At 40.1% G+C, this 16,718-nt stretch overlaps 1 protein-coding gene across 1 annotated transcript; it reads left to right on the top strand.

The window, feature by feature from the left end:
* The first annotated feature begins 5,759 nt into the window (after positions 1-5,759).
* LOC128599303 (protein NLRC3) lies at positions 5,760-10,359 on the top strand. Its single transcript, XM_053610817.1, has 5 exons — positions 5,760-6,339; positions 6,452-6,799; positions 6,977-7,689; positions 9,412-9,632; positions 9,774-10,359. The coding sequence occupies exons 4-5, from the start codon at positions 9,421-9,423 to the stop codon at positions 10,357-10,359; spliced, it is 798 nt and encodes a 265-aa protein (XP_053466792.1). The 5' UTR covers positions 5,760-6,339; positions 6,452-6,799; positions 6,977-7,689; positions 9,412-9,420.
* Positions 10,360-16,718: the final 6,359 nt, after the last annotated feature.

The following is a 16,718-nucleotide window of genomic DNA, read 5'->3' as shown; positions in this document are numbered from 1 at the left end:
TGATATTCATATTGTGGCATCCTGCTTGGTTGGAATTAAACCTGCACCCACACTAGCCCTTTACGGATAAATTTGGAAACCCCTGACCTATACTACAATGTACAAATTTGTTGCAACGTTATATACCAGCATGTATATAGTTGAGTCCTAGCACTACATATAAGGTGTAATAGTCAAAGGTTTAAAAGTCTAAATGTCACAATGAAAGGAACATAATCAGTATCGTGGCTAACACAATTTTCCAAAATTAATCAGAAAAACAACCCCAAAGCACTCTTATCTTATTTTAACTGTCCTGCTCTGAATCCTGCTCTGATGTGATTAAAATGAGTAGGAAAAAAGTTGCCTGCTTCAGCCAAACACAACATTAAAGCAGGGTCTGTGTAGATGGATGTTTTGGATGTTTTGGAAGTTTTCCTTAAGCTAAATTTGTGCTAAAGAGCACAATTTTAGATCAGCCAAAGTGGATATATGTGAGTGCAGGAAAGTCCCTAAATTGAGTAGCAGCATTTAGAGAAATAATTCCATGGCAGTGTAGATGGTATACGTCACTGCTATAAATGGCTCAAAATAAATAAATAAATGAAACACAAGATTGCACCAGCATACCTGATTAGACTCATCAGCCCAGCATACATACACTTAAATGTCCAGCTAAACATGCACGTCAATGCCAGGCATGTCAATGCCAGTTACTATGTGGTGTGGCAACTTTTATTTAAAAGGGTGGCAACCGCAAACTGCAGAACAAAGCCGTTCATTGAGAATCATTGTGGGGAAAAAAGTCATTGAGATTATTGATGATGGTACCACTTAAAAACCATGAAGATGGCTTTGGAGCACAATTCATATGAACAGATATGCTACGATTGCTTAGGACTACAACTGCTGTGATAGCTTGAGGACTGCAACTGCCAGGAACAGTTTTTCACTCCAAGTCTCCATCAGTGAACAGCTGATAACGAACAAAATAAACTTTGTGTGAAAACTGTAATGAATTTCCTGGTTACACAATGATTTATCTATAATTGCACTATCCGGTATCATCCAGATAAGGACAAGTTCCCTTTTGAATCTGATTCCCCTCAAGGTTTCTTCCTAATATCATTTCAGGGAGTTTTTCCTTGCCACCATCACCTCTGGCTTGCTCATTAGGGGATCAAAAATTATATATTTAAAATGTATATCTATCTCTGTAAAGCCGCTTTGTGACCACATCCATTTCTAAAAGCACTATGCAAAGAAGACTGAATTGAATTGAATTTAACTGAATTGAAAACGAGACTAGTGATATAAAACGTTCTTGTTCTTTCCTCAGCCAGTTAGAAGCAGTAGGTTCAAGCCCATTATCCATTAATGAGAGACCAGAGCAGTGCGCCAACACCAGGCATCAAAGCTGTCAGCCACTCAGATATCACCTTGGTGTGGCACTAGAGCAGCGAGTGAAGGATCAACAAGGAGATGAAAGATCGCATCATTACTACACATTACTACAGCACCTGGATTACTCTTTTGTCTCCATAAAAGAATAGCAGGTAGGATTACTTTTGTTCAACTATTTGAGTAATCACATCTTCAGATTACTTAGATGTCAGCTGAAATGAGCGATAATTGTTTGGTACTATTCATAGACAGTATTTTCTCTGGAGTACATTACATTCAAATATGAAGACCAAGTTTTTTTAAAACCCTTGTTTGACAAATGTACAAAATGAAGAAAGTTAACCATAGTAATAATAGTCAGTAATGTGGATAATAAAATGTAAATAACATCAATCAAAATACTTTGAATATAAACAGTGTCATAAACTGTGACTAGAAACTGATTATCATCATTTATCTTTCAGCAGAGAGGGCTCAGTGCTCAGTACTTGTACATGCATTATGTAATGCGTTTCACCATAATGCTGGCCGTTTCCTTGCCTTCTTGTTCTCTGGAAACCAGATGACGTGACACTGGACTTAGAATGCTATCATGTTTCACAGACAACTTATTCATTAGTCTTGGTAGAACTGAAATGGAGCAGAACAGCTTTTGTCTTCTCTGAACAATCATCACTGTCATGATCTTTTAATTACCCCGTATAAATGACCAACCATAAACGTTTTTTTTTGTAGAACAGCAGAATCAAGAGAGAAGAAGTGAAGGAAACCAGAAAGGTGGCACTTTCCACTAGGCGCATCATGAGACGTAGCCAGAGCGTCCATGAGCTTTTTGATAAAGGAAAAGGAGCAAAAGTCAGAGTGAATAAAGTCAATAAGCTGAGTAACATGAATAAGTACTTGCATTTAAGAGAGAAAGAGAAAATAAAATGCTGCATATTTGTTTTATTACTTCCACTACAGATTCTTACCCAAAGTAGGACAGGGAAGAGGACACCTACATACTTCCACAGACTGGCCCTGGACACTGTTATCACCAGCAAAGGCAGTCTCGTTCTACTAAATGGACCTAATGCTATTGAGGTTCACAAGGTATATTCCAATACATTAAAGGAAAATTCACATGGGATTTCCATTTTCAGAGGGTATTCAGTTGGAATTGCTGAATTAGTACTCACTGAATATTTTACTGTACGTACTGTAAGTTCATAAAGGAGTTGCTGTTGGATGTGAATGGCTTAATCATTAAGTAAGTACTAAAACACAATGAGGTGTGCATTACAGGGAAATAATTAATGATGGGTTGACGTGATACAACTTAATGTGATTCCACAGCAATTTGCCAACACCAGCAATTTTGTATTTATTTATCAAAGTATACTTTAATTAATAAATAAAAATAGCTGGTGTTGGCACATGGTACTTTATATCTGTTAACACTTATGTTAAATGTTGTGTGAATGTCCATGGATCAAGTTTGTTCTTACTGTCACTTACATTATAACATCTATAAATAGTGGTTTCTTCACCAGCATTTCTTTTTCCTTTTTCTTGAAGTAGTTTAATTTTTTTAATGCTGCTTGTCATGCTAGCTATAAAGTCCTCTGTCCTGACTTGTTTACAAGCACTTTCACTGGAGTTTCCTTCAAATTTTTTTAAATAATAAATAAATAAATAAATAAATAAATAAATGATCCTGACAGAAATCATCATATCAACAATTACACGTGTTTTAAATCCCTTGAGTGCTAAAGATATTCCAGTCTTCCATAGCAGAATAAATGTGAATTATATGAATTTTCATAGGGTCCCATCATTTTCCATGACCAAGACAGAATAATTCATGGTTTGTTTGCTTTTATATAAAATCTCATATAACATTTGTAAGAATGTATGCACATCATCTAATTTGCATGAAAGTTGCAAATGGATAAAGGTGTGTAAACAGCTTTAAACAGAAGTGTATTTATCATCGTGTGAACTCATTCTTAAAGCAAAGAGGTTAAAATTCATTGCATTTGGTAACCAGATCCATTGATTAAACCCACACACCAGATCTCTCAAAGTCTGAACATTTGTGGACTACTACTGTGTATCGTGTAGATAACTCGCTGCATATTCTTGCCAGTGTGCCTCTGTATGATTTTTACAGCCTTTGGATTTTTGATTTTCTACAACACAGCCCAGGAAATTGAGCCAGCTGGTGAATGGAGTCCAGCTGACTGATGTTTACCTGCCAGACATCACAGAAAAGACATCAAACCTGCAAGCAGCGAGAGTAAATCTCAGCCATTCCTGTCCATATGAGCACAGCAGCAGACGCCGCAGATCCACCTCCTCTGTTATCTCACAAACAGTCTCAGACTTCAGTGCTAAACCGGTGAAGAACCAGCATACAGCTTTTAGTTTTATAGTTAACACAGATGCACAAATCATTACTGAGGCAATGCACGCATGTCAGTGTTGAGATGTATCTCTGGCTTTGTGGATTTCTGGCAGAACAATCTCAGCTGCACCACTTTATACAATGACAGACCATTTTTCCCCCTCTGTTGTATACACAGCTTCCATTAGTCACTGGCTTTTTTGTTCAGAAGTCTTTGAGTTTTATCCAAAGTCATTAAAGAGTACATGTTTACTGCACAGAGTGGATTTAGAATAAGCAATAATATTGCCAGTTTGTAATTTTTAGAGTTAATCACAATTGTAAAGAGAACACTGACAAGTCTCTGCAAACAGTTTTTCATTTCAAGGCCAATAATACCTTCAAAAGAGACCTTAAATAAAGACACAAGACAGATACATTGTTTGGTGATATTGCAAATTTTATTAATTCTTTCATTCATTCATTCCTTTATTCATCTTCAGTAACTGCTTTCTCTTGGTCATGGTTGCATTGGATCACTGGAGCAAAATACACCCTACATGGAATGCCAGTCCATCACATTATCGCAAATCACAGTGTCTTTGTATAGACTTAGAATTATGATTTTTTTTTATTAATCAGTAAATTATTCTTTAAATAAATGTTTAAATTCTGGAGTTTCCCATATGTAAGACTGCAAAGTGTTGTACCTTTCAAGATTCAAAACGTTTTGCTTTAACGTTCAAATATCTTCATTTATTTTTATGTTTCACTTCCTAATCAGAGTTATCTAAAGGAACAAAAAGAGTCAAGGAAGTCTAATGTCTTAGTGACAATGCTGTACCTGGGCCGGGGAAAGCCTGGGACCACCCAGGATGACATGAAAGTGCTCCAACAGAAATGTGGAGGGGAGAATATCTGTGCCTTTAAAGGATCTGTTCAGCCTGGAGGTAATAACAGCAGACACTGCACACCATGGAGCCAGGAATTAAAAATTCAATAATTCAGAGTTCTGAGACATACTGTAGCTTAATTTCATACCTGGCATGGAGGACCAAAATGATGGCCCATTTTCCCTAATGTTCTTCAGCTGAGTAGGAAATAATCACCATAATTGTGATTAACCATAATTTACAATGTCATCTACAGAGCAGTTCCAGTTTATTTCTCAGAGACATCTTGGCTACCCATTCAGTGCCACCTTCTTTGTCAATGGAATAATGGCCGGTAGAATAAGCTCATGCTGTGAGTATCGTTACACCCCCGGCTTTCAGCAAGGCCGCAAGAGCTGTTTCAGACTGATCCGACTAAGTGGCGGGAAACCCTGCTATAAGTAAGTATTCTCTGTAATGCTTTTGATATACTGTAACTTTGGTATAATACTCTTTGAACATAATGTTCTGTTATTGGAGACCACTCTTGCACTACTACTATGAAGTGATTGTTCTTGTCCTGCCCTCTAGTATTTATTTCCTCTGTGTTGAAATTTTGGGTTATTGTGTGTACATCAATAGGACCATGATTAATTTTGTTGTTGTTGTTATTATTATTATCCATCCATCCATCCGTCCATTTTCTGTACCACTTATCCTTACTGGGTATGGGGCACAAGGCGGGGGACACCCTGGAAGGGGTGAAAGTCCATCACAGGATACAATCACATACACATTTACACACCTATTCATACACTACAGACACTTCTTTGGACAAGCCAATCAGCCTACAATGCATGTCATTCGACTGGGGGAGGAAACTGGAGTACCCGGAGGAATTGAATCCCCAACCCTGGAGGTGTGAGGCAAACGCACTAACCACTAAGTGCTAATCACTTATTATTATTATTATTAGTAGTAGTAGTAGTAGTAGTAGTAACAACAACAACAACAACTGGAATGATGTTGAGTTAAAATGAGTTGAGTTAAGATTAATTAGTTCACATTGAAGGTGAATTAGAATGACTTGACATTGAGTTGTTAAATTAAGTTGAAACTGAATCGAGTTGAGTTGAATTTGGAGTTGAGTTGAAGTTGAAGTTGAGTTGAGTTGAAGTTGAGTTGAGTTGAGTTGAAGATACAGTATGCTGAGTTGAGCAGAGCTGAGTAGGGCTGAGTTGATGTTAAGGGGTAAAGTTGAAGTTGATTTTGAGTTTAGGTTCGCTTGAATTGAAATTGAGTTACATTTCAGAATTTAGCTAATGTTGAGTTTAAATAAATTAAGTTCAAGTTGAATTGAAGTTAAATTAAATTGAGTTGAATTTGACTTAGCTTCATTTAAACACAGTTGGAATTGGGTGGAAGTTGAAGTTGAGCTGCTGTGAGTTTGAGCTGAATTGAAGTTGAGTTGAATTTAGTTTACATTGAATTTTAGTGGAATTAAAGATGAACATAATGTTGAAATTGAGTTGAATTGATGTTAAAATTGATTTGAGTTTGATGTTGAAATGAATTGAGATAGGTTGAAGTATGATATAGGACAACACATTTCTGCTAATGTTTCCTTTTATTCCAGATGTGTGAATTCTAGACATGGTATTGGCAATGAACCAGAAGCTATTATTCATCACAGTATCCACACCCTCAAATCTCATGAAGGTTGGATGAATTGCACACCAATGAATAGTACCAATTTTCCATCTATGATCAAAAGGGTCAGTGTGTACCTAATGTCTGCATTATATTGGATCATATTTTATATACTTTCTAGGTAATATCAAGTCTTGCCCTTCTTCACCTTTGTTCATCCCTACTGGAATGGAGACATCTGTACAGACAACAAGAAAGCTTCCCAAAGATGCCAGCAAGGTGCTAACAGATAGTGAAGATATGAATGACATCATGACAGACAGGAAACGATATAAGCGTCGGAAGAGGCGTTATGGCCGGCGAAGAGACAGCAAGGGCTCTGAGGCAGTTCAAGACAAAAGAGACACTATAGAGGATAAAACCAAATCAACTGTCATGAATAGCCCAATACTTCCTCTGGAAAAATCAAAGAACGTGAAGGAACATGGCAAAGAGAAGCCAAATAACAGCAATAAAGACAAAGTCCTAGGTGAATATTTTACTTTTTTGAAAGATAATTTTGCTTACGAAAGGATTGGATAGGGTCACTTTGGCACCTTATTGTATGTCTTAAAACTTACAACCAGTCTAAGCATAAATGCTATATTTCATTTTTATAAAACCCTTCAAACAACAGAGGAGTTATGGGCAGTTGTACTTCTTGAAGATTTATTACAGGACAGAGAAGCCCTGAGTAAGCAGATTGAAAAGAAAAAGCTAGATCCTTGGGAATCAAATGGCAAAAGCAGAAACAGGGATAGACTGAGAGACTTCTATGAAGAATGTGTTGAAATGAGTACTGGTCTGGAATCAGGCCTAGAACAACACAAGTGGTTCAAAGCAAACAGTAAGTAAAGAACTGTGGCTTATTAGACACAGACAAGGTTCCCATTGAGTCATATAATTTGATTCCCACTGACTCACTTTCACTAAATAGTTCAATACTGCAAAAAGTTTTTTTTTTAATGCAGCAATATACTTAAGGTACCTTGAGAATATGCCAGAAAGATATTTAAAAGCTATGGATCTTCTGAATCTTCCTCATCACTCAAACCCAGTGAGGTTTATTGTCAAATATGGACTACTGTAATCTATAAAAACAGAACATACTGGAGGATTTTAAGACCATAGTTTTAAGGTAGTTCAAGACAATAGTTTTAGATCATAGAGAATGAAACATGGTATTTTAATTGTGCTGTAACATCAACAGTTTTTTTTTTTTTACATTCTTAGAATTTGAGAGAAATAAGCTCAGAGAGCAGCTTACCTTGGGTCTTCATCCGAAAGACTCATCTACCGAGCTGGAACTTAGCGGAGAGAGTGATAACAATGATGTCCATTCAAAGTCAGGGAAGACCAGGACTGATATGAAAAGCCAAGGTTAGTATGACAAACTCAACACACATAAATCTCATGTGTACAAACAAAACAAAAACATTTGCCATTTGTACATTTGTATGCTACTCCAGTGTGATTACCACAAACTCTCTTTTTAGAGATCCCAAAGAATGATGCTTTTGAGAAAAAACAAGTATTGCAAAAAAAGGTTGGTTCAATCACCGAAGCGTGCATAAATTTTACATTACAAGGTTATATAATATGCACAAAGCTTTTGATCAATTTTGAGTTAAACTATATCAAAGATTATGTCTAGCAGAGATCTGGTCAGGAGTGAGTCCAAATAAAAGCAAGGGTCAGCGTTAGTAAAGAAAATAGGCTAATCAAAAGATGACTTTGTTTGAACACTTTTAAGATGATGCAGCATAGTGTAACTGCATTTCGCTTGGTGCTAGTTCAAATACTCAATCTGAATACTGAATTGAATACTGAAAGAGATTAAAAATAAGGGAGATTATAAGAGAAAACAGTACTGGAGGTATAAAACCTTATGTGAAACAATATGCATATGAGAGAAAAACAATATTCTGCATGTAAAAGCAAAGTACTAATCCATGCTCTGGACTACAGCTTGTTTCACTGAAGTCATTACAAACACTTTTTGCTTTGTTAAACCAAGCTTTATTACTCCAAAATTATTAATAGTAGACACGGCGACTGTGGCCAAAATGAAAATGACGAACATGGATAGAGCTCAGAGGCAAATTTTCCTGGCATCAAGCAGGTCTATTTTTGAATGAAATAAATCAATGCCCATTTTCCTGATCAGCTGGCTAAATGAAGCAGACCCAATGACTTTGTTTTTTAGAAAGACTTGAGTACAGTTTAGTGCTGCATAAGCAATGACCACACTAAACCACTGCAACTATGCCAAATGGTTTACTCTGACTTGAAAAAAATGATGTATAATATGCAAGTAGCCAGCAATAGTCCTATAATGATCCCTTTCAATTAATAGATGCTGTAGAATGGCTGACAATTGAATAGAAAAAAATGGGCTACAATGAGTTACCTACAAAATGTACATACACTCAACAATCACTTTAATAGGAACACTTGCACACTTGCTCATTCATGCAACTATCAAATCAGTCCAAGTCATGCAATTATCCAGTAATGTTGCAGTAGCACAGTGCATAAAATCATGCAGATACAGGTCAAGACCTTCAGCTTATGTTCACATCCAACATCAGAATGGGAAAATAATGTGATCTCGGTAACTTTGACAGTGGCGTTGTTGGTGCAACATCCCATCTGCACAGTGGGTTGTGCATTCTGACATGCTTTTCTGCTCACCATGGTCGTACACTGTAGATATTTGAGTTATCACAGTCTTTGTAGCCTTCCTGTGAACCAGTCTGACCATTTTCCTCTGACATTCCCTATAAAATCTATTAATTATCAGGTAACTCAGTGCTTTTGATTGGACAAAGAAAGATAGAGATACCTTTTAATTTTACATGCACTATTTACAGAATTTCTAAAAAAAAATTCCTATGTAACATACCATCTTGCATCAAGATTACTTTAAATTTTTGCAATATTTGGCAGGCCTGAACCTCTAATGTTCTTATGTAGTATATTGCAGCAGTGCTGTATACTGTACTGTACTTTATAGAATAAAGTACTGTATATTGTATAATCACTGAAATTTTCAGAGAATGTCAGAGAAATCATAAATGTGCTTCTATACATTTACTGCAGCTGGATGCTATGATGGAGCTGTTGAATACATCAGATGAGGTGGAGCTGGTGCTGAGAAATACAGGCATGACAGATGAAATGCTAATGAGTTTTGTGCCAGCATTGAAGAACAGCCTATCTGAGGTCACATTGGTCAACCTCAATCTTAACCATATCAGACCTCCAGGAGTTCATTTACTACTAGACCTTCTACAGGCCAAATCAGAGATCAAGGGACTACTGTAAGATAGCAAATAAATTGACCTACACTGTCAAACTCACTATAAATAAATTAGACAATGTTATAGAGAGTTTATAGATTATAGATTCAGAGTCTTCTGAATCATCCTGTAATTATTAATAAAATTTTCTTTTCTGGCTAGGCTGTTTGGAAATCATCTAGGTGATATTGGTGTTCAGATCCTGCTTAGTGGAGTTGCTGATCTTCAAGAGAAAACAGCAGCATCACCACGAATGCCAGCATATCCAAGACAATTCTACCTTTCTGAGCCAAGCTTCACACTCATAGAGTTGGACTTGGGTGGAAATGGAATTGGCAGTGAGGGACTGAGAGTATTAGGCACCTTCATAAGGTATCACTCCCAGCTGCAATATCTGGGCCTGGCCCAAACATGTTGCTCTAGCATGGAGGACTGGTACATCTTTTTTGAAAGTCTGACGGTAAACAATAAACTAACCCACATCATTCTAGATGAGAACAACCTGGGAGACCAAGGAGTCAAACTATTTGCTGAGGCTCTGCAAATTAATGAAGGCTTGCGGAAAATAGACTTGGACCGTAATAATTTTGGTGAGGTTGGAGGAAATGCCCTCTTCGATGCACTCTCCAGGAGCCAGTGTTCTCTTGAACACTTAAGCTTGGAGGAGAATTACATCAGTACAGAACTGATGAGCAAATTTCAGGAAGTGGTTAAAACTAGTGGTGTACGAACTACTTTAAAAGCTTAGGCCTGGAAATTGTACTTTAAATGCCAGAAGGCAAACTATAAAATAATTGGATTCCGAGCATCACCAAAAAGGGAAACTTTGTGACCTGTGTGTGGGTGGCTTCCAACAATTCCAAATGAATTGCTTTATTCAGAGTTCCATCTGCTTGGCTGTTCAATACAAATATTTGCCTCAACTCTTGAGTGGGGTTCTTGAGTCCCGCTCTGTGGGAAGCTCGTATTAACATATCTTTGAAGTCAATAACTTGTCTGTAATCCTACAACAGTGAAATTTTATTTAAAAAAAAATAAAAAGTTGTGATTCAAAGACCCTGTTCACTGAGGTCAATATTTATTTTACAGTCCCTGACTTGAATACAAGTACTGGCTTTGTGATCATCATGTTCTTTATGTTTTTATTAGGGAGGCAACATGGATAATTTGGTGTGTATTTAGTCTCTTTTCCAAATTGTACTTATTCTTAGTGAATGAAATTGCCCAGACCTAAAGCTGACATACACACTGTACTAGTAATAAAACAATTTGCAAGAATTATGCATATAAATATTACATATATTAAATATTAAGATGAAAAGCCTTTTAAGGTAGCAGTGTTATTATATGTGATTCTGTTTAGTCAGTGATTATTGAGGAATAATACATAACGTAATACTGGGTTTTCTCCAGATCCTCCCAAAAGCATACCAGTAGGTGAATTGACTACACCAATTTGCCTCTATATGTGAATGAGTATGTGAATGTGTGTGTGCCTGGTACCTTGTGATGGACTGGTGTCTCATCAAGGGTGTATTCCTTCCATATGCCCAGTGTTCTTGGTATAGGGTCCAGCTGTAAAGTGTCAGCATTACCAGCTGTTTCATTGTGTGGATCCACTACTCCACCACGCCATCAGCTTTTGCTGATGAGCCAAATAAATCTCCAGAGAGTTCAGCAGTGAGACCTGGAGTCCCAGTCCCAAAAGCGATCCTTCCTGTTCATTGGCTGTTCTTCTCAGCAGTTTTAGAGAGGGCTTTGATGGCTTGACAATGAACCTGCCCTTGTACTACAAAAGTACACACATTAAATGCAATACAATAAATGATAAATACAACAGAAAGTCCACATACAATATAATGAATACAATAACCACAATACAAATACAAAATACACATTCAGTGGTATCTGGTAAAGAGAATGTCAGTTTTACTTATTGGTTATAGATGGCTTGTTGAGAAGAATGACTGCTGTTGGGGGAAAGCTGTTCTGTTTCTGATGGAGCAGTACCATTTATTGGACAAATGTAGTGATTTAAAAAAATAAGTATTAAATAATAAAAAATACATAGCTCCAAATGTAGGTTTCAGCCAGTTACAGTTAGACAGACATTGCCACTGAAGGAGAAAAGGAAAATAAATAGAGACTACCAAAAATAAAGAAGAGTGAAAGATAAAGAAGAGAGCCTGAGTTGACAGCAATCCTTAAGGAACTAGAGACAAAGGAAAAGGGGTAGACGAAGGCAAAATATAATGCATCAATACATGAAATGAACAGAAAAGACACATAACAGAAAGGCATGGAAATTGTCCCAGAAAAGATCAAATGAATGCAGGAAGAGACCACAGGAACAATTTTCTGAGGAAGCAAATATGGTGGAAAAAAAAGCTCCAAATAAACACCCCCACAAGATTCACCCCATACAAAGACTGAGAAAATGTTACAGGGAAGCAAGCTCAGAAACCCATTAATCATGACAAAAGTAAAATATCAAAGGATGATTCTAATAGACGCAATGAAATGACTTCATCAAAAAGAAACTTATGTCTGTCAACCAAGAAGCCAAGCTTCACACTCATAGAGCTGGACTTGGGTGGAAATGGAATTGGCAGTGAGGGACTGAGAGTATTAGGCACCTTCATAAGGTATCACTCCCAGCTGCAATATGTTGCTCTAGCATGGAGGACTGTTACATCTATTTTGAAAGTCTGAAGGTAAACAATAAACTAACCCACATCATTCTAGGTGAGAACAACCTGGGAGACCAAAGGGTCAAACTAGTTGCTGAGGCACAGCAAATCAATGAAGGCTTTTGGAAAATAGACTTGGACCATAATAATTTTGGTGAGGTTGGAGGAAATGCTCTCATCGATGCACTCTCCAGGAGCCAGTGTTCTCTTTTTGAGCAACATGCTCTAGAAGTCTTCATAAAATTACAGTTCTTACCACAGACAAACCTAAGACCCAAGTTTAGTGGAAACAATGGAAAGGTGTTAATAAACAGCTTATGAAACTGACTTGAACACACTGGCAAACTTGCAGAGCTCATGAAAATATATTTAAAAATGTATTTCCTAAAATATAAACATATTAGTAGCCTAATTTAAACCAATGTAACCCTGACCAGGCAGTTACTGCCACAGAACTGTCACACATTCATGTTAATGAGCATGGTCTTATTCGTCCTTCAAGCATCACATCTGGCAGCTTACTCATGTCCACATGAAATTAAAAATCTCCTGTTTTGTCCTGTGGGATCAATCCCACTCTAGTCTCAACCAGATGCTTTGTGAACTGTTCTGACAAGCTTTCTAAAAAAACAAATAATGAACCTCCTATTCAAATTTGTACTTGCACCTGTTTTCCTTATTCTTTCTTATTTAATCTAAAGCAAGAGCACCTCTTCTACTTAATAAGAAAATAAAAATAAACCAAAACAATAAGCTGTTCATGGCTTGTCATGCCCAAGTTCAAATTTGAGGCGAGTGTGTTGTGTCAGCTCCATTAGTGCCATCTCTCGCTGGCTCACAGCCACTACTGAAAAGAAAACGTCTGGGTTATGCGTGTAACCCTGTTCCCTGAGAAGGGAACGAGACGTTGTGTTTAGCATAACACTATGGGGAGCGCCTCTTGCGCGTGACCAGTATCTGAAGCTTGTGTAAAATCATGCCTATTTATAGGCCTGCCATGATCAGGTGACGTGGCAATTAAGCGTGTCGCATGATATAAATATGGCACCTATGAACCGCGCCATCAGCCTCTATTATCTGAAGTGAAGACACAATTCACAGGCCTGCCCTGGTATGACAAAGCTACGCAACATCTCATTCCCTTCTCAGGGAACAGGGTTACATGCGTAACCTAGATGTTCCCTTTCAAAGGGAACTTCGACGTTGCGTTTAGCATAACACTATGGGAACAAGAATACCCACTCCGTCATACCGAGGGTATGGCCTGTTCAAAAAGACCCAAGCCCGAGGGTCACTGCAAGACACTCGAGCCCGGGGTGGAATGAATAGCCAGGCTATAATAACGAATGAATTTGTGTGGCGTAGACCACCCTGCAGCAGCACACCCATGCTGTAAGGATACCCCATTAGAAAAAGCCTTCGCGGAGGTGACCGCCCTAGTGGAATGAGCCCTTATGCCCAGAGGCGTAGAGAGACCGCGCGCCTCATAAGCAATAGAGATTGCTTCCACTGTGCAATTAGAGATGTGCTGCTTTGACACAGCATCACCTCTACTGTCGCTGCCAAAGCAGACCAGCAGCTGCTCCAACTTGCACCACTGGCCGGAGCAGTGGATGTAAGTACAGAGAGCCCTTACTGGACACAGCAGGTGCATTCCCTCTTGTTCCGGTGTGAGGAATGGAGGAGGACAGAAAGCCTGCAACACCACAGGGTGGGCAACCGATGTAGGCACCTTAGGAATATAGTCCGGCATAGGATACAGGAAGGCCTTAGCTAATCCACGGGCAAAGTCAAGGCAGGAAGGGGCATCAGAGAGAGCTTGTAGATCTCCTACTCGCTTGAGAGATGTCAGGGCCAGCAGAAGAGCTACCTTTAGAGTCAGAAGCTTCTCAGAGGCTGACTCTAAGGGCTCAAATGGGGTCCCTGACAGACCTTACAGGACCACAGAAAGGTCCCAGGAAGGTATTCGCAGCCTGCAGATGGGCCTCAGCCATCTGACACCATGCATGAACCTCAAAGTTAAAGGATGTTGCCCCACAAAGGCTCCATCAACAGGGGCATGGCTGGCCGAAATGGCGGCCTTGTAAACCCTGATTGTAGAAGGAGCCCACCCCGCTGAGAAATGTTCTTGTAAGAACTCAAGGACTGTAGCTACTGCGCAGTTCACTGGGTCTACAGTGGATCCCTGCGGATGGGAATCTCCCAAGGAGTGCCATCTAGCAGGGACATTATCTCTGAGAATCATATTCGAGCTGGCCAATAAGGTGCTACTAGCAGCAGACATAGGCTGTCTTGGCGAACTCTTGCTAGAACTTGTGAGAGCAGAGCGATCAGGGGAAAAGTGTACAGATGTGACCTTGGCCACATGTACATCATGGCGTCCAGCCCTAATTGTGCGGGAGGAGTGAGGGCGAACCATAGCGGGCCGTGTGTTGTCTCCTCAGAGGCAAACACATGCAGTCCCACTTGGCCAAACCTCGCCATATGGACTCCACCACTTGTGAATGGAGCCACCAATTCCTGGGCCTCAGCCCCTGCCTCAACAGGATGTCTGCCCCATATTCCCAGAATGTACACTGCACTCACTGACAAACTTTCCTTCTGCCCAGAGAAGAATTAGTTGCGCCTGCCTGAACAGGGGGCACAGACATAATCCTTCCTAGTGGTCAATATATGAGACCACTGGTGTGTTGTCTGTAAACACATGGTGACCTCTCAATTGAGGAAGAAGGAATTTCAGTGCTAGAAATATGGTCCACATTTCTAGGCAATTTATATGCTGCTCCAGATGAGGGCTGCACCAGAGACCATGAGCTGGACAGCTGTCTAAGACCGCGCTCCAGCCCGTGAAGGAGGTGTCTGTCATTACCGTCTTGCTCTAAGGAGACACCCCTAGAGTGTGACTCAAGGCTAGAAACCGGGGACACTCAAATTCTCAGAGCACGTAGGTATCGCCGCGTGACACTGATTATTCTCAGAGCTTTCGTCCTTGGACGAAACCCCCAACTTCTCAGCCACCACTGAACGGTCTCCTGTGCAATAGGCCCATAAGCGCCAATAGTCTCCCAAGATCCAGCTTTATCTTGCTCAGTGTTGATAGGATTGATCCTACGCATGTTGGGGATAGAAACACCCTCATCGTAGTGGAATCCTTATAACCCCTAGAAAAGTTGTCCACTGCACTGGGGAAAGCATACTTTTCTGAGGTTCAACCTGAGCCCTAAGCTCTTCATGTGGGCGAGAACAACATCTCGATGTTGAACCACCAGTTCCCTGGATCGTGCTAGAATTAACCAGTCATCCAAGTAGTTTAGTACACGGATGCCCTGAAGTCACAATGGAGCCAGAGTGACATCCATGCACTTTGTGAAGGTGTTAGGGGATAAAGCTAGTGATATTTCTATGTGGAAATATGCACCTTTTAGATCTATTGTCACATAACAGTCCTCAAACTGAATCTGTGGAACGATAAGTTTGGGCATCAGCATCTTGAACCTGTATGTCCGAAGAGTACAGTTCAGATGACGCAGATCTAAAATTGACCGCATACTCCTATTTTTTGCGGACCAGGAAATAACGACTGTAAAAACCTCCCTCCCTCAGGGAACGGGGAACATGTTCTATGGCCCCTTTGTCCAAGAAGGATCTTACTTCCTGAGCTAACGTCAGGCTCTGGTCTGTGCTGTCTACTGTGGTGAGCACACCTCTGAACCGGGGGGGTCGAGCTATAAACTGGACCAGGTAACCCTTTTCCACGGTAGACAGAACCCATGGAGACACATTTGGCAGTAGTTTTCACACTACTCGCTGACCAGAGAACAATGAAAACTTGGGACCGCCTTGGCTAGGGGAGGCCCTACAGTAGCACTGGGGGCTAACTGCCCTAACAACCTCCTGTCCCCTGATACGTCCCTCCATGGCCCTTCAGGACCGCTCTTCTTTGCCTGCTTGGCCTTTATGACCATTCTCAGATCAGGCCTAGTAGCAAGCCGCCACTGTGGCCACCCGGTTCCCCTGGCTGCCATACTGGGGTCCCCTGGGGTTAGCGGGCTGCAATACTCGCCTTCTGGGTCTCTCTTGCACTAGTGCTGGCACGGGCTCCACTCGTGGATGCCTGGGTGAACTCAAGACAACAGGGAAAGAACTGGCTGAATGCCGCCATATGTTGAGCTCACTCAGCAGGTCTGCTTGGTAGGCCTGCAACACTGTCATTGACTGCAGTGACCCACAAGCAAGACTAATACCACATAGGCCTTGCCCACCAATACCATGGTGGCCAAACACGGTGGCTTGGATGGCAAAGCCGGCCCCCTAATTACCTGCTGTCGATGGAGAGAGGTAGCTCACAAGCGCCCCCTCCACCTTCAGCATAGCTAAATAGCCATGCCGTTCATTCCCCGCAATGGCCGAATAATCC

This window comes from Ictalurus furcatus, chromosome 22, assembly GCF_023375685.1.
Source record: "Ictalurus furcatus strain D&B chromosome 22, Billie_1.0, whole genome shotgun sequence".
Lineage (NCBI taxonomy): Eukaryota > Metazoa > Chordata > Actinopteri > Siluriformes > Ictaluridae > Ictalurus > Ictalurus furcatus.
This window is presented reverse-complemented; position numbering and strand designations above follow the sequence as displayed.